Source organism: Coturnix japonica, chromosome 3 (genome assembly GCF_001577835.2).
Source record: "Coturnix japonica isolate 7356 chromosome 3, Coturnix japonica 2.1, whole genome shotgun sequence".
Classification (NCBI taxonomy): domain Eukaryota; kingdom Metazoa; phylum Chordata; class Aves; order Galliformes; family Phasianidae; genus Coturnix; species Coturnix japonica.
In genome coordinates, this window is record NC_029518.1 from 76,220,924 (window position 1) to 76,241,148 (window position 20,225).

General features: G+C 34.0%; 1 protein-coding gene across 1 annotated transcript in view; it reads right to left on the reverse strand.

The window, feature by feature from the left end:
- ADGRB3 (adhesion G protein-coupled receptor B3) overlaps positions 1-20,225 on the reverse strand; it is a 427,438-nt gene that overhangs the window by 241,796 nt on the left and 165,417 nt on the right. The window contains exon 3 of the mRNA XM_015859145.2: positions 4,149-4,259. Coding sequence (XP_015714631.1) covers positions 4,149-4,259 — 111 coding nt within the window. The remainder of the gene's footprint in view (positions 1-4,148; positions 4,260-20,225) is intronic.

Below are 20,225 nucleotides of genomic sequence, written 5' to 3' on the forward strand. Positions count from 1 at the left end.
AGCAAGAACATTTAAGTGTCATAAATTAAATAACTACACTCATTTCTCAATTTATTTTCCCAAAAGCAACCACATACAGCAAAATTGTTGAGTACTCTTCACAAGTAATCTGAAGAGGTCTGAAGTGAATGCTCTGAAAACTATGGATGTTGGATTCAGGTTCACTTCTATCACTAAAAGTCAGTAAAATATTGCATGATGAAGCCTATTCTACAGCCTAGATTTTTTAAAGGCTTTTATTCAATCAATTTTTTTTATTTTTTTTTTTTTTAATGCTTTACAATCAGTGGTAAATTCAGCTTTACAATAATGATAAAAATTCAGTTTTTAATAGCTCACTTAAAACTTCAATTATCTTGAAATATCTCTTGTCTTCGAAAAGTCTTGGTAACAACCAAGGTAATGTGTGCAAACCAGTAAGACTCTGGAGGTTATCTTGCAAGAATTTACTAAGTTTTATTATATTTGTTGAAACAGTGCTTTTATTAAAAGCATCTCTGTCCAAGGTGGTTATTCTATTTTTGTTTTGTTTTGTTCTGTTTCCAGAGACCAAGAAAGAAACCCAGGTAAAATGCTTGTTTCTGAGAGCCTTCTATAAAGCAATTCTAAGGCTATTTATTGTTTTAAAATAACTGCGCTGCTTTTTTGGTTAGAACATAGAATACTTTAAGATCAGCACACAACTCCCTCTGCTATAAAAATGTATGTACTTGTAAGAAATTCAATGGACAAGGACTCGTGATGAGATGTTTTAACTACAGGATTTCACTAAAGTGATCTGTGATATCAACTTCTTTATTTGTTAGAACAACAGGAAAATTTCATCACTGATTACTTGTTTAATCATTTTACTGATGGATAGTTAACATTTTGTTCACATTAGAGGTAATAACAGGTAGACAAACAATTACACAGTTTGTACTGTAAAATAAACGTAAATCATTAAAACAGTTGTATTACTATGAGTTTCCTGGCTAATAATTTTTTTTTTTTTTTTTTCTTTCTACAAGTTTGAAGCCTGACTTTGTGATTTTAAGTGGTTTTGATGAACGGTGAGACAGCAGAAAAAGTCAAACTGATATGCCTCATACTCAGTGCAAATTACCCATTCTCCTATACAGACTTGGTGACAAAACATAACTAATAAAAAATAGAAATGATGCATTAATAAAAAAAAAAAGTCTGAGTTCCTAATATGACAAAAAGTTGCCCTGAACTTTCAGAATATGATGAAAAAGAGTGGTTGTCCGCATGTATTAGAAGTCCTGAGTATGTGTGTATTGTCCATTCACAAAAGGTAGAATTCAGCAATATACTGCAACATATATAAATGATAGAAAGCTTTAATCTTTGCCAGACAAACAACTTCACACTAACATGATTTTTGTGGAAAAAAAAAAGTGAAATTAGAGAAAATTTTAAAAACCTAGAAATTTATGTAATCAATTACTTCACTTCCTTTTGCCAGATGCATTTTGCTATCAGTGTGATTTTTATCTGTCTTCAAGGTGGAGAACATCTTTGCAGATCTTGTGCAATGTTCATTGTTTCAATTTAGCAAGAATTCAGAGAATTTTTATTTTACAAAAGAAATGCAGGTTGCCTGCAATGCATAGATACATCTTTTTTATTTTTTTTATTATTATTATTATTTTTTATTTTATAATTTTAAAAGGGCTACTTTTTATTTTCATTCCAGAGCTTCAGTTTGAGAACTCTTGGATTTATGGTGATATCATATTAAACCTACATTCTCAATTTAATAGTTGGCAGGTTACCAAGCTCTCCTTCTGACCTGCTGCTCAATATTTAAGAGGAAACAGAACTTACTGTATGGGAGGCCTCATTGATCTGTGTAACACTTACCTGTATTATACACTCTAAATCCCATAACACCTAAGGGAAGGATCAGTCCAAACATAAATAATATAGGAAAATAAATTATTTCCACAATATTAAAAAAAATATATACTGCCTCATATCGCTCCCAATCATACAAGAAAAATGCATCTATTAATATCACATGTTAAAAATCAAATTCCCAGTGGATTAAGCTCACTTTTCTAACAGTATTAAACACTTAAAAACTAAATATTTTTCCTAAGAAAGTTCTCTCTTCCTGTCTCTCTACCTTTTTAAGCCATACAAACACTTTTGTATATTTCCATGTTTTCTTATTGCACAAAATATAATATTAAAGAGACTAAAACTATGAGAAACCTGAAATTCAGATAGCATCAATTTACAAGATATTATAAGGGCTATTAGCCTCCTTAGCATCTAGGTAAATTCATTAAATATGTTAGAAAAACCTTATGAATTGGTTTAAGAAGATATCACATTAATTATATCACAAGGAAATGAATGCATTAGAGGTGAAGAAAATATGCAATGGGCACTACAAAGGAAAATCAAAATGAAGAAGAGATGAAAATTAGTATGTCCAAAAAGAACTGAATATTATTTTAAATGTGTTAACCTACAATATGTAAAAGATACATTTCCTCAAATTTTGGTTTGAAAATTTATATGCTCTGCTGATACATCTCACCTGCTCTCAGAGCATAAACTTGCAAAACAAGCCTGTACAATTTTGTTCATTTGTCTCCCACTCAACACACAGTATATCAGAAAGTGATGGTATACATGCTGCATTTATAATCCAGTTCTCTAACACCCATAATAGCTGCACTACAATGGATGACTAGAATTATTTTACCTGATAATATTTAAGGTTTATGGATTTATAAGAGGAAATAAAATAGATCCTCTTATTTTTATAGTAATTGTATGAATTCAAGAAGCAGCATAAGAGCAAAAGTGTTATTCTATGCAGTAAGCAACTAACATTATAAGTCTGAGCTAGGCATGTAAGTAATAAGTTCTACTTGTCCACAATAACTGTATGAAGATCAAGGGGGTTTCTTGGCTCCCTCCTTCCATTTATGCATGCCATACAGAAGTGTTTGCTTACAGAAGTATCATCTGGAAGTCAGCTATAAAAGTAGTCCTATAGATTAATAGCGGGAAAACAGCAGTCTGTTTCCTCGTACCAGAAATATCTACTGTAGATGCAGATGTGTTTAGATTACTCTACGTACTGATTTCTGCAAGTCTGTTAAGCAAAGCACCTTTCTACTAAGGAAGACAACATGCAACACAACTAGATGCAAGAAACTAGTTCTTTTACTAAAGTGAATATAAAACTGAAGTCAGTATAGGACTGATGCAGGCTTATTTTCTAGGTTAGTAACTGGAATATGGAGAAAGTTGTTTCAAATCCATACAATAATTATGGGGCACAAGGTTTTTAATTCAGTAGTTTACTGGAATGGTGTGCATAACCATTAAAATGTTAGATTTTGCCAACAGATACACAGACCATTACCTATGTTGAAAGGGGGAATAATTTTGGTGCATTAGAGTTTAATTTACCTCCTCATTAAAAAATTGTCATTGACTTCACAGGTAGCTGTGGTAAATACTGACAAACAAATATTTTTGGAACTTCAATTCAGATTTGTAATATCATTTTGGTATTTATAATCTAAAGTAAATGCAGTTGTTCAAATAAAAAACAGAAAATATATTTTAGATGAAAAACTGTTAGATAATTTGCACATCCAATTAAAAACTACTTACAGCCAATTTCATTTAGCAATTATGAATCTGGAAACTACATAATAGAGCATTGTGCAGGGCCAAAGATAATAAATGCTGTATGTAGGGACTTTAAAGTCATCCTAGTAATTAATTAATTTGATAAGTGGTTAAAGGTGGGATTAGACCTTAGTCTATTTATATAGAAATTCTGGAGCATGCTTTTTATATCATCTCTGAAAAAAAAAAAAAAAAAAAGAGTAAACTGTCTTGTGTCTTGTACATATGAGTCTGCTTTTATTACTAAAGTTCATGCTTACATGACACAATTCAGTATCCACATTCACAGTGCATGTTTTTGTACCTGATTCTCCGCTACTTTATTTATGGACTTTAACTGGTGAAAAAAACAAAAAAAGAAAAATAAATGGTTCAAAAAAAGTATCAGCTTAGAAAACTGACAAATATGCAGCAAAAGATTATGGAAACATGCAGTGGTTTTGCTAAAATTAACAACAGTAAATAGAAAAATGTAACTGATGTATTACCAGTTTGTGCCATAAATTTAGCAGCATCAGCTTGTTCCTGAGGGACCCTTTTCTCATGAACAGATCGAGGTCGCTGACTTTTAATTGTATGATCTCCCATCATTCCAAATTCTAAAGACAGAATAAAGGTTTATGAAAGCTTGTGTGTAGACATTTTTCAAGTCACATACTGTCTCATGCAATATGTTCCTAAACATACCTGGAAGCTGGAGATAAGAATCAGGCAAATGATCATCAACTTAGCTTTGCTACACTCAGCTTTTAATAAATACTTCAAATAATGTCTGCAGATTCTTAAACATGAATTTCGCTATGAATCAATGATTGGTGTACTGATACATACTATAAATGAGCTGTTTGACATGGGACAAAACCAATTATTCAAATGCAGACACTCTATTATTATAGTTTCACTTAGTGCAGTCCACACCAGAAAATGACTGTGACAGAGCAAGACACCAGTGTTCTTCAACACAGCCTGTCCTCCAGAGGACTTCTATTTATTTCTGCATTCATCTTTCAGGCTGATGAAGCCTTCAACAGAAAAAACATGTCATCTTTGGGAATGGTGACAATGCAAATCAATAACTAAGCCAATGAAGTGCTTCATTTTTTAGGTTGAATCCCACTGAAGTGTTTTTGAATTATTTCATTCCTGAAAAACACTTGGTTATGCAGAACATCGATTATATCTTGCTCTCAGTATTTAAAAGGAAGTCCTCATTGGTTTTAATGGGGAAAACAGCGTAAAAATCAATTATGTAGAAAGGTTCACAGTGTGGGAGACAAGACCGCTTCAATTTTTATTCTATTGCTGATGTCATTTTCTCTGTCTGGTACTGTAAAAATATCCTGTCTTCTCCATCATAGTCCATTTTCCTTTCTTTGATGAAAAATGGAGCATCCCTTGCACTTAAAGAAGGGCAGAAGCCTCTTTCACACACTTCCCACTATTCTTCCCTATTGCACACAACTGTCTGCAGCTTGGTGTTAAATATTCAGTTTCTGGTGGCATTGTAGTTAGGTATCCTGAGTTCAGACCTGTGGACTAACATTAAAGGTATTTCAACTACAGATACATGAAGCTGCTGATGAGGCAGAAGGCATCTGAAGCACTGGAAATAGAAAGATTGAAGTTTACCCTTCTGCTGGACTGTAACATGGCAAATGCAAATACAAAATTCTCCTCAATTTGTAAAGTTGTGAAGATAATGAAACTTACCTTCCTGCCTCAAAAGATGCAAAACATTATAAAAGATGTAAGTGATATTAATAAATACTACAAACAGAATCAACACACTATTTCAATAAATCATTGAAAAGAGTGAAAAATCTTATTTCAGTTTAGAGAAAAAATATTATAAAGCAAATACAATTTCAAGTGGTCAATCAGCAGAGAGGTGATTTTTTCCCCCATTTCTGGCAAATTATTAAAATATTTCTCCAAATTTGTGCATCATTTTGTAAAAACATCATTAATGGCACCACTTAAAGTACAAATTTAATTATTCATTTGAGAACAGCAATGAAGTTTATATTCTAAAGAGAAAATCTGAAAAAAAAAATAAAAAAAAATCTAATTACTAAAATATAGTTTCAGTCTTAAACACTCTTTTTTTTTTTTTTTTTTTTAATACATCCCAGGAATACATGTCAAAATAATTATATAATTATTATATAATCTACATATATATGTGTGCGTGTACATGTGTTTTGAAATGTTATGAATATATTTTTTATAAATTCATGTCTTCTACAGCTCACTAAGACAGATTTTTAATCATTTGTAAATCTCTTATAATTCAAGTTTTGCAGTTGATAATCTACTGCAAGTTCTAATGTGGATGGCCATTTAAACTGTAATTAACAACATGATTAGGAACAAGAGGCTTTACACAGTTGATCCATTGAAGAGACTATGAAAGTGAGGTGTGTTTGCCTTTAGTTTGCTGCCCGGACATTTCCTGCTTGTTAGGCAATCTAGAGGGTCTGGGAGCATTCTGCAGAATAATTATTTTTTATTACAAAAAGAATACAACACAGGAGATCCTTCCTATAGATAAGCTATGCAACAACATTAAAGGGAGGTACTGTTTACTGCACATTCAGCATTCTGCAGGACTGGACCATAAAGGAAACCTTGGGAGACTGCTGATCAAGTTTGTCCCCAGCAGAGCTCCATTTCCAGTGATGGAACTACTGCTCATGATTATCACCAGACAAAATAAAATGGGACTTGTTGATGCAGCAGCTATCACACCTTGACTCTCTTATTTTCCCATTTGGTAACAAAACATTTTTAATTTGCACTTTCAACTCAGTTTCATTGTTTTCATTGATGGCCTTTAAGATGCGCTTTTTGATGCATTTTTTTTCTATCTATCTCTGGCATACTAAGCATTTATATAGGGAATGTATATAAATGTTTCATAGGAATCAAAAACACTTCTTGAACAATTTTGTCAAATACTGGAACCAGACTCATGCAGAGCTCTTAACATTTATATTCATCCGAAGTTTTTAACGAAATGCTGCATTAGAACAAAAACAGTAACAGGAAATACCCTGCACTGGCATGAGCAAGGACGTTAAAGGCTTCATTAATATTCAGGTCTCATAAGAAAAGAAAAATAAGGGTCAAGTACATTTTCGTAATGGGATCAGAAGCGTCCAGTTTCTGCACATAAGTACAAACTGTGCTTAGAAAATTGTTTCATCTTTAAAGCTCAGAAGTACTGCATTTTTTATGAAACATTTTATAATGAAATGTCTTATTTAAGTGACTGCTGTAAGTTCACAATAAATAGAAAAAAAACTTTTCTTCTTCAGATTCTATCTAAATAACAAATGTAGAGGACAAACCAGTTACGCATTTTTTTTCCCTTAATACTTCACAGGAAAGTATTTAAATGCTTTCTGATATGAATAAACCTTTTTAACCCAAGCCAGTTCAAATGTGACTAAATGTCACCGCAGTTTTCAGGACCTGTTTGTGTGGAAAAGGTGAGAGGGGACATCTTACCAGATGGTATCTGGCATTGAAATGTTGAGTACGGTCAGGTCAATATGATTTACAATATAATGTCTGGAATATAATATTCAGTGTTTGAAGTGAGATTCCGAAGAAAGGAGTTGTTCTCATTCTTCTTACCTAGCACCTGCTGCTGAAAACACGTTTTTAAACCCAGAAAAAAAAGTGTTTTTGAAGATATCAGTTTATGAATAAATTATTTTGTGGATGCCTGTTCTAACCCACTTGCATGAAAAAAGACAGGCATTTTCTGCATTTATTTCAAACAGTAATCCACTGATATTAACCATGTTGTTTCATTAAATAAAGTGGGTCAATGAATCTTTTCAGCAGCAGACAAAACCTGCTAATATGACAGTAAGTTAGGCCTGGAAATATTAAAGTCTTTTACCATTTCTGCTTTGTTGTCATTGTCTTTATACATTCTTAATATCACAACCTGCTTGCATCAGAATAAAGCTCAAAGAGAAATAAATGTAAAGAACACACAGCACTATGGGGAACCTTGAATGGATCATTTTAACCAGGTGGTGAGTTATAACAAAACATAGCATATTCCAAGCATTTGTGGTAGAAAATCTGAGGTTGAATTATCTCATCAAATAATTTACCCTGTCAGTGGTCCTTTGGTAGCTGTTATTAGGAAGCATATCCTTTATCTCCTCAACTGTACACAATGGAACAATACTCAAAAGTATTTTATGCATATATCTTGACATGTCTGTGGTATATAATTTCATTTTATATATTACTCTGACACATAACCAACTTCCTTGCCTTTTTGGAAAAAAAAAAAAAAAAAAAAAAAAAAAAAGAGTTTTCTGAAATCCCAAAGTTTACAGTTGAGTTTGAGTATCATGTACAGTAACTCTTATCTGTAGTCTCATTGGCTTTACCTTTATGTTTATGTTATGTTATGGGAATTTTTATTCCTATTGAGTAACCTTTTTAGTTTTTAGAGAAGCTAAAATCTTGCGGCCAATGTAGGTTTTTAGGAGAGAAGAGAGGTGCCATTTGCTCTCTGTAGGAACAAAGAAGAAAAAAACATCTGTTAATAGTATAAAAATGCAAAGTAGGAAAACTGAGCAATACAAAAGAAAAATATCGGCTTTGCAATGTTTTACTCACCAATGACTAGTGTTTGCTTTTCGACAAGTGGATAATCATTAATATTAAGGTACATGTCAAACAGAGTTTATGCTTAGGCTGCTTAATAATAGTTGTAAGGTAGTTACATATAAATCTTAGCTATAAAATTATCAGTAATGTTGGTTTGGCTCTTATGCTTATTTTATATCATATTTCAATGAAACTTCATAGTGTGAATGTATTGATCTGGTTACAGTCATATCATTCAGTATGAATTGTGGTGTTCCTAATGGCACAGTACACAACAGCATTAAAGAAAAAAAAAACACAACAACAACAAAGCAAACAAACAAACAAACAAAAACCACCAACCAAAAAAAAATAAAAAATAAAATTGGTGATCATCATTTGGTTATGACAGTATGAATGAATAGTTAAACTAAAAACAAGTGATTCTGAGACCTTTGGGCTTACTTCAGGGCTTGCAAAATGTAAAGCAATCTCTGAGAGTTGCTGATCATCCTCTGCTTTTACTGACCCTTGTGGAAGGTGAGATGGTCAGCTTCTTGTAGAAGCAAGAAGAGGCGATTGATTCCCCAAAAAAGGTATTACACAAAAAAACTAATTTTCTTCTCTCACCCGCAGCACTTGGACAGTGCTCCCTCTACTACCCTATCCACTCCTGAACTCTAAATAGTGAAATGAGTTTTATCAGTTGTTCTTGATAATAGAGCAGATGTTAAAGGCCCTGTATCCAGAATGTGCATTCATGAAAACTGGGTGGATTGCTCATGTAGCAGTAGTATGCCATACTAACTGTGCTGATTCAGAAATCTTTTTTTCTCAGAGATTATGTAAAATGCTGATGTAAGTCCCAGGGGAAGGGAATGATGTAGCACAGGGAGAAGACAGAAAGAAGAGGACTATATAGATATATATAAAGAACCATTTGTTTCAACTATTCTTGGACAGAACAATTAACTGATTTCAACAGATGTAATTAATTGCAGAGTTCCAAGTGTCTGAAAAAGCTTCCTACATATTTCATTTCTTTGTAGCCCTTTGTACAGTTACCCCTACAAAGATAATAATTCAATATTCAATAGTAGCAGTATTTGGGGTTTCTCATCACACTTGCAGATGGTCAGTATAATTTCTTTTGGTCACTAGATGGCAGAATGTGTGTTGATTTAGAAGCATCCATAGTAGTGGATTGAGAAAACTGGATTTTCTGCTTCTTTTTTTATTATAAAATTACTTTTCATATTAAAATATATATGTTTTCAATACAATCAAATAACTGAGAGGGTTTTCTTTTCTTTTCTTTTTTTTTTTTCTTTTTTTTTCCCCTTCTCTTTTCTTTTTTAAGGAGATAGAATAAAAAAATAATCAAGGAAACAAAACATGAGTTACTGTGGGTTTCTGTTACGGTAAAACCCACGTGAAATGAAAAAAATCCAGCGGGTGCTCCTTTCCCTGTCTCCAACCCTGCTTCACTAGAGCAGGGCACCAGACCCTTAAAACAATGCACCGACAGGACACAGAGCTCTAGAGCATTAGTGAAGTCTGTCACTCTATGGAACAGACTTAAGCTATGGTTTCATATTAGAATCTCTTTAAACAATAGTTCCTTACCGGGCAGGCAAGTTGCCAAAATGGTAACATAGCTATTAGCTGAGTTAGATTTCCATGGATACCTCTTCTGAGGAAATGTGGAAAACAGCCTTAAAACAGTCTTTGCCTGCTTCCTCTGTAAATCCTGCCCCCATAGAAAGTCCTCTTTTTCCTCTTTCGGCTCTCCAGAGCAGTACAGAGGAGCTTTGAACAGTTTCAAAATGAATAGAACGATTTCATTAAAGATCTGAACTGGTCTGAACTCATGAATGCAGTGAGAAAGATATCATATTGTTCAAGAAAACAGTGATTTTAGAAGTAAAGAAAATACAGAAAACTATAGTATTTGTATTAGCAAAGGTGTAGGGTTTAATATATTCTCCTATTATACTGAGTAAAAGGAAAAAATCTGTAAGAAATTAGATAAAAGATTACTTTTCTCTCATATTTATACTAATATATACGTATGTTTTCTTTCATCTTTTAAAAATTAGGAAAAGTAATTATGTATTCTAACCAGCCACTGTATAGTACACAGGTAATTAGTCCATGTTTGTCTCTAGGGGGACTAATTTGCTCCTAGGAAATAATGCTCTATTAACACTGTTGCTGTCATTTTTAATGACATAAGTAATAAAATACTATGGAATTAATATGTATGTACTGCAGCATATACCTTGATGAGCTACACTTTCTCGTGGCAGTCTTATCTCTTTTCTTACTGCATTTCTGCAGTTGTTCCATTGTCTTATATGGAATTTGAACTTGCTTATTCATGGCTACAAATTTGATCAGTGAATAATGTCATAAAGACGTAGCATTTATTCACTTTGCTGGTTCACAGAAAGTTGAAACCATGCAAGCTCTACTCTGTGCTTTCCTGGGCCTAGTTACTCATCATCTTACAACTAGGCAGGAGAAACTGAGCATATGAATCTACTGAAGTGACTCATCCCTGTTCAAAATGAATGCAGAATGTCACCAAAGCAGATAGTGCTCTTCATGTGTGCTCTGCAGAATTATAAGTAAGCAGGGAAGGAGGGATGAATAAAACCTCAAAGAGCAGCCTTATCCATAACTATCTCTAGAAAATCTGGCATATATCTGGTAATTATTGTGACCCCAATGCAGAAGATGCTCTGTAATTCACGTTTTTTACATTCATTTACGTTGTAATTCATCCCCAAATGTTTGTATTCAAACAAAGATAATTAAGCTGATAAAGGAAATCTACATTGTCATGCTCAACATTAAAATCCTCTAAATTCTCCCGTATATTATTCTACCCTATTACCTATTGTCCTCTCAAGAGATTTATGGATGTAATAACACATTAAAGAAAGAAAAGACGGGACATCACCTTTATTTATTTTTGCTTTTTTTTTTTAATGATATTTTAAATGAATTCTCTTGTACTATTCTTGTCATTTTAATGTTTCTACTATAATGACTTATTCATGTGTAACCTTTTAAAAATGTAAATCATAGTATCATGACATTACTTTAGTATTCTTATTCCTTTTTTATATTTCATCCTATTTTCCCTAGGAATTTTTCTTTAGTCATATATTTAATTAAATGACTTATTGATATGGTTAGTCAGTGCAATAGTTGTTTTAAAATAGAACAGCATTTTTACACCACAAATCTCTTTTTGCTGAACGCTGCATCAAGCTATCTAGATATTACTCTCAAACTAGAATGTGCCTTTATTGCTCTGTCCATGTACAATTCAAGATCAGTGAGGATGAATTGTACTTTCCTAAACTACTCTTGAGTTCAGTAGTTTCATTCATTTTCTTTTCTGTTCCAGAAGTGTTGAAAAGTAAGCAAAAGTAATTGTAGAAAGCAGGATCCACAGGAATATCTAGATTATTTCCAAGCCTTATAACTATTTACTGCAGATGGCTGCTCAGTCCATTCTAAATTATGGTGCTGAACTATCTATGAATTTATGACAGGAAAGTTCACAGTCTGCATAGGACTCTGATGTATTAAATAAGGAACAAAAATCAGTGTTTTAAATAGCCATTGCCAGCTCTCACTAAGTGTAGTTATACTGAATGTTTTTTTCAGGACAGCAAAGCTTCCACTTGAAACTAAATAATAATGCAAGGTTTTTAAGAGTATTTTATTGTTCTTATTTAAGTCTCCTAATTTATTTTTTACAAAAGAATAAAATGGAAGAAGTTTCATTAAATGATCTTTAAATGATCTTTGTACAGCACTGTTGTTTTTTGTTTGTTTGTTTGTTTTCCATTTTTGGTACCACGACCCTGACTGCTCCTATACAGACATCATGGGTAGCTGCTAAATTTTATGTACTCAAGAGAGAAGAAAACAAAAGGTTATGAGTGTTGGCTGTGGAAAGCTGGCCTGGTTCCACTCAGCCAAGCCAAGTTCTGTCAGATGAGGATGTGGTCTATAAAGTCTTTTCCAAAATCATAGCTCTATTCTGAGCTATTCTAACTGGCTTTAATAATCTGTTTGTAAGTCTGACTTTGCTAACTGGTAATGCAAGACTAAAAATCACACACAAGTGATTTCAAACATATTAGTCCACCTAGTTTAGCCTGTGACACACGTGTACGGCAAAGGACTGCAATGGTTTCTAGGTACTCAGACAGAACCAAGAAGGTTGATTCACAAACAATTTTTTTTCTAATTAACAGAATTACCTTAATGCAAAATACAACCCAAGTAGAAAGAAAACCACTGATTTGGTATTTAAATGTAAGAATGGCTTGTCATTGAAATAATGATTTTATTTATTTATTTATTTATTTATTTTAATTATTATTTTTTTCCCCTCAGGAAATAGATGCATGGGATTTTAACTAAAGCTTGTAAGAGATTTAGCTAAAAACTATCAATAAAAATCACTCTGACCTAGATCTGGTGGGTGTTTTTGTAAATCTTGTACATGCTGTCATGGTTTTATGATTTTTGGTTACTGGTATTACAAATAATAACATCATTTCATTGGATTTAGTAAAAGCAGACTTTTCTAGGTCTCTGAGATTCTTGTTTAAGTGTCTTATTCACTGGTTGTAAGATATCACACTCAGGCTAAAAAGCATTGTTCATCTTGACTCCTGCTGCATAATCCACACTGAGAAAAAATTATCTGAGTTCACCTGTAAACATATCCTTCCTACCTCTGTGGTCATGCTAGAGAGGAAATTAAGGTTGGCATTTTTGATGGCTGTGGTCTACACAATGCCTCTACAAAAGCAAATGAGCCGGTCAAGTGCAGATCTGAGCTAAGCAATGCATCGATCTTTTCCAAGTTGGAAATTATATGGCAGTTCAACCTTAAATCTACATTAAACAAAAGCAGAGATTCAAGATTTTAATCCCCAAGACTAGATCAAATATCTAATAGGAATGAATAAAAAGTTGTAGCAGACAATTTCACCTAAGAGCTGATGGGCACAATCTATCTAACCATGATGTCCTTGTTAACAAAGGAACAACAGCATTTTACTGGAATGAGAAAATGAATCTATTAGGATAAGTGAGAGTATAGTAACAATGCTTTACAGGTTAGATGTATTCTGAGAGCCATCAAGTTTTTTGTTTGTTTACAGCATACATATTTTTAAAAATTTTTCAAAAACACTATTCTGTAGCTGTGACAGATATTTCTCCTTAATCATGGTGAACTGCCTTCTGGACCAGTTCTCTTACTACATTAGAAAGCAATACAAAGTACAATGTAGCTAACTTGACATTGATACTCAAATTATAGGGAAGGATGGGGATTACACTGCTGAAATGGTAACCTCAGAGGTGGAAGGGCAAGACTATCTTTCATCAGTAAGCATCAAAGTAACAGATTTCAGCATCCTCACTATTTCTATGTCCCTACTTGATGTCAGGGACTTGAATCACTTCATATAACATTTGCGAGCATCTCCTGCAAATGTTACTACAACCATTTTTACCTATTGACCTCCAGTATGGAAATGTACTCTATGGAGAGTTACATCTGCTTCTTTTACATGTATCAATAACAAGAATCATTTAAATATATATATATATATATAAATCATTTAAATATATATATAAATCTATTCCCTGACTGCAGTGCAAGATATATTTCTTTTTGTCAGTATAATGTAAGATATAGTTACGTAAAATCTGTCTTGTCTCATCACAATCCACCATGTGAAGAAATAATGCAGACAGACAACAAATACAAATGGCTGGAGATTACAAGTATGGATTTTCAGATGAAGATGTTTATTTTGGAACTGGAATTGAGGAGTTTCTGATATTCATTAAGACGTGAATTCTGATCATAACTTATGTAAATACTTTCTCAGAATGACCTACATCTTATGGACACATATAAACTAAATTGGAGAAGTCTGGAGGTAGTGATGTTCCACCATCAGATCTTCTCATAGCACCTGAAGACCTTATGAATGGGATGTGTATTGTGGCTGTCTAACAGAGGTCTGAGACTGGCATCTCATCTTGCTCCTGATATGAACTGTTGTTTTGTTGTTGTTGTTGTTGTTTTTATTTTCTCCACAGTTACTTGCACTCTGCACAGCTATTTGTTCATCTTCCCATAAACATCCTATAATTGCCTCCCACTGCCTCTGCTCTGCTCACTTGAAAGGGCTGTAAGAGAATGAACTCCCCAGGGAACTCAGTAAAGTAGCTACAAAAATATATTTTATACAAAGATATTCTCAAACAAGAAGAAAAAATAACAGTCTGCTTTAAGTTATAATGTTGGCTCTCTGCAAGTATGCGGATGACTTAATTACCTGAAAGACGTATTCCCAAATACAGTCTACTGCAAGCACAATGAAATATTTGTAGTACACAAATTCAGAAACAATAGCTTAAACTATGCTCTCTAGCAACCTAACAATACATATTCTGATTGTCCAATCAGGAATCAGAATCTGGACTATAAACATTTGTCTAGTCACAGCTAACCAACACACATTAGAGGATGAAAATGAAAAGCAGCAAGTACTGAGGAATGAAGGCAAAATGTGAGTGCGATAGCAACACAGGATATTAGTTCAACTGCAGAACTGATGGGGGACGGGAGGGGGGGTGAAATGGGTAGATTCTACATTTATGACCTTTCTGTTCTAAAACAGACATCAAGCTTCAGAGCTGCTAGGAGACTTATTACTGCCAACCACTAACCTTGCCTTGCTTGCGTACTTAAACCATCCACCACCATCAGCACAGAACAAATCAGACATCTTTCACATTCAGTTAAGTAGTTAACAACTAACTTCAAAGACCGAATAATGCAGGGGAGATTATAAACTCATATAAGAAAATTCAGGCAAAGAACACTGCTTGTGCCAAATCTTATATATATTATAGTATTTGCTTCAATATTCTCTTAGAATAGGCTGAAGAGCTGATGTTAAAGTTCACAAGGTACTAATTCTCGGCAGAATATAATAGAAAAAGAATCCTAGATTTAGATAGGAACTACTCATACTGCATTGATTCTGTGGAATTACTTCCAAAGAACTAAAATATCACAATTTTTGAAACAACTATTGGCAAATGAAAATACAATTCCATCTTTAAAAATCATTATTTCCTTGATATAAAAGTAGCAAACTCTACTAAATTCTATTGAAGGGATCACAGGTTTCAAAAGTAACGTTCCATTAGTTTTAATGAAGGTTTTGAAAATGCTGCAGCAAACGTTTTGCAAAGCTTGACTGAACTGGAGTGCTCTGTGCCAGAACTGACTCTGGAGCCCCGAGATAGTTTGATCTACAGTCAGAGCAGTTTATTTCCCAGGATAACTGCTGAACCCATTGATGCAAGATACAGTTATACAAATGCCCACATGCTAACATATGTAAAACATCTCAATAGGATAGTCTGGGTGCACAAGATCTACCTCTGGGAAAAGGTCTTGGTGCCACATGACAGCACGTGTATAGAGTTTAGGCCATAACACAGCTGTTCCTATTTCTTTCTTTCATGCAATTTCTGTTTTTTAAAAAATCATTACAAGTTCCCAACAGACAAAAGGATCCAAAATTTTATGAAATAGATTCCATCAAAAAAATAAGTCATTAAAGCTAATACGCAAGCCCCGTATTGGTAATCACAGTTAGCACTTACGTATCATCTTAATCACACTGTGTGATGCACTTCAATTTTAAAAAGTTCAAAAGAATAGATAAGTCTCACTCTGCCTCATGTTATGGTTTTCATACTGAATATCAAAGTAACACTACCTACAAATGACTCAATGATTTCATCTCCAGCACCATAAGTCAAAAGTAATGATGAAATTAAATGTGCATGTGTAATTAGTATGTGAGCACCAATGGCTCCAGAGGGACTTATTTCTGTGGTTTTCAGTCCTGGCACATGGGAATGACAGACCTGGAATAATAAATTATGATTTTCTAGTTCCTATGTCAATGCCATGTCTATTAGACTATGCACACTCTCCTTTATATCCTTACAATTCAACGCTTTACACTACAGGAGTAATTACAACTATTTTAAGTATGATTTCACTAAATTTTTATTCATGAAGAGGCAGGTTGGGTTTATTTCTTAGTGACAGTCTTTTAAAACTAATGGCAAAAAATTAATCCAAATATTAAAAAATAGAACAGTACAGAAATCTCAGAGAAAACGTGCCAGTTGGGAGAACATCTTTTGTTATGCTTATGCATTAGGTACACACTAAGCTGAAGTTAGAAATACGAACCACTCTATCTTTATTGGCATTCTATGACAGAGCCTGAGCAAGAATCAAATAAAAACAGTAAAATGTTTTTGGAGATGAAAATGACTCAAAGTGATTTCTGGACTATTGATGATCTTCTAGACAAATGGCTGTAACAATCAAGAACTGGAACATTAATCAGAAAAGAAGATGGTGTTTGAAGTACAAACATGTGATATACATTGTTAAATCAGGTAATATTTTTGCTAAGCACAGAGACAACTCTGTGTGATGCAAGAAAAACTCCTGAACAGATATTTACTGTTCATGCATATTGATGTGTCCCACATGAGTCCCAAAAACGGACTGTAGATCCAGAACTAGTAGTTGGAAAAATACAGTGTTTCTGTAGTCCTTTGACTACCTAACTCTGTCTGTCAAAATACAGGTTAGGGATTCTAAATAAGAGATTTACAAATCAAGGGCTAAAAATACAAAGCAAATGAACCTATTTAGCTTAATACAGGACTGACTGTGCTAGTACTGCACTAGCACATGCCAACGGGAAGTAGACAATAGTTTTCATACAAAGAGTTTCTTGAATCAAAGAGCTGGTTCAAGGCCAGAGTCAGTGATCTATCTGAGCTAAAATGAGTTGCAGACAAAAGGAAAAAGCAAAATAATAATAAAAGTATTGTGTAAAAGTTAAAATAGCTTTATTTATTATTGCTACTCCATGAATTTGAATTCTAATAAAAAAAATCCTTTATATATATATAAAATAATTCAGTCCCAAATATTATCATATGTCTGACGAAGCAAAAAATTGGTTATACCAGAAATTACATCAGTGAATGAATTTGGAAAAATAGAAGTAAAAAAACTTAATTGGATTTACTCAAGCACATTAGGATTTACAGTAAATGATTACTACTTTAGACTTCTTCACAATAAAAAAAAGTTGCAGCAACATTTCCTAGCGACAAAGAAATAAAAGAATCATAATTACATGGGATGTAATTTGAGAATGATAATAATTACACTGAAAATACACAGATAGATAAAATGTTAAAGGCCATGACCATGTAATAACCAGCTCTGAAACCAGCTTGTTCCAGCCCATAACAGTGATAAGAAATGAAAACATCAAACTTTGAAACTATGTGCTAAGGATGAAAAAACGAATGCACCTAGAAAGTGAGTAACTGAAAGAAGTCATCTTACTCTCATTCAAACTCGGCATAAAACTTCACGGCAATGAAATTTGGTCACACCCAATCTATGGGTGTTCAACAAGAGCAAGGATCCAGCTCTTCTGGTTTTGTTTCTAATCAGGAAATCTGTATTTTCATAACTCTTCCAGCCTGATTTCTCTGAACACTATTTTTAGAATAGTTTTAGAAAAGGAGAATAAAGTAATGCCTCCTGTTTCATTACATTAATCCATGGTGTCAGAGGCAGATGGTGGTATGCCAGTAGAGGCTGAACCTTCTCACCGATATTCTGTTACATGTTGTTATACAACAGATGGCAGCAGAGGTGCAGTCTGACAAAATGGCGTCTGACATTGAAGACCATATGAAGCAAAGGTATGTCACTGAATTCCATGTGAAAAAAATTGCATCCATTGACATTCAATAACACTTGCAGAATGTTTATGAAGTCCAAACAGTGGATGTGAGCACAGTGAGATGGTGGTTTTCTTCAGCAGTCATGGCAGTGCTATGAAAGACAAGTGATGTTCCAGACAGCCATGCAGATTCTTACTGGCATGCAGGTTCTTGTTCACCGGTGGTGAAAATGCATAGCTAACAGCGGTGATTGTGTTGAAAAATAGTGTTTGGTTAGGGAGAATCTGCTCTATCAAACAGTGTTTTTGTGCTCCTTGTATCTGTTATAGTCTCCATGGAAATAAATTGGAAGCAATACTTTTGGAGCAACATACCTAGGAAAGGTGAATACATATTTGCCTCCACAGTTCCAGTTTTCCTCTGATGAGTGGAGCAGAGACATGGCCTATGATCCTGTCAGGCAACTGGACTAATGTTAGTGCTGTGATGTGGGAGACTGATGGCTGAATGCCAGGTTTCGCTGCAGGAGCCTGCTCTGCAGCTGGAGGTCTGTGCCACTAACAGCCTCGTAGGACATTCTCCTTGATCACATATATAATGTTCCCTAAGCATCTTCTGCCTGTGTATCACTCTATGGTCACTTTGTTATAAATAACCAGTGTCAGATGAGGACTGTGGGGTGCTTGTTAAGAGTGCCAGTGATATGTATTTTATTCAAAATTCGATCAATCATTGCACAGCAAGGTTCAGGAGATCTCTATGTGTCATGGTAGAACCGTAACAAGATTTTTTTCAGTAGCCACTCCATCTGCAAATCGAGAATGGAAGCATGTACTCTTGCTCACAATTTAGTGAATTCAGTGGTCTTTACTGGAAACAGCAAGACCACTGAAGTTCTGAAAGAGTGCTGCATCCCTTTTGAATAAGTAGAATCTCATTTGGAGCAAGAAGACTTAGGTTAGGGAGGAAAAGAGGAAGATCTGACTATGAAAACAAGAACAACATTCTCATTTCAGCCTGTGTGGCTGTTGAAGATGCCTGAACAACACCTGCACCATAGCAAAATACAAGCTTTTAAGTGATGCCAGCACCTGCAAGGAGCTGCCTCTGCTATGGAACAAGAGTATCAAGAGGGGCAAAATTTAGAACTGTTCATTGTTGTTCACTATAAATCAGCAAACTATAAGGAATGTTGTTATGACATACGACATTTTATATATAAGATGGATCTTACAAAAATAAAGACAAATGGAGACATATTTCAAAAATGAGTTGTTGGGGTTTTTTTTACATAAGGATTACAGTTTTCTTTTAGCAAGCCAACAAGTAATAATTCTTGAAGAAAATTATCTGAACAGGACTGATTAAGATTCAATAATGCCATTTAGAAATCCTTTCCTGTGATGAAAGCAGTCCATGAATTCATTTGACTGTATCAGGCCTACCTTGGAAAATTGCTGCTCTGTAAATCCAGACTATACATATAGAATACTGTAAATTGGATGACCCTCATTTTATATTCAAACTTCTCTGCCTTACCTTCCCATCCACTTATATTAGTTTGTAATTTATTATTTTTTACTTCCCTCAAAATACTTGCTTTCAGACATTCTTCTCTACTTTCTCTCCAATTTGCAGGTGTCTTTCATAGGTAAGAGTCAACCAGCTGCATAAAGTTTGCCCAGAACTACCTGCAGCCACACCAGTTCTGACTTTCTATCTGCTCCCTGACTGACTGTTTGTAACCTACAGTCTATTTCCCCTCATTATGCACCAACATCATACTGCATTCATATTAATCTCTCTAAATCTTTCTATTAATATAACCAATCTATTAATCTGTCTAAATTCTCAGGGCATAACTGCAAGCAAGAGAAGTAGATATTTACTCTTTTTCAAAGTAATTCTCAGCATACAAATATACTAAAGTCATAAAGCAAATCTGCCTTGTCATTAGAATTATTTGCCATTGTAGTATTTTTGGAGGTGTGCTTTTGTAAGTACTGAAAACACAGATATGATATTAAACACTGGGGAAATCCAGTTCTAACCCTATGACTAAAAAGACTTTGAGCTCTGCTGGTGGGTCA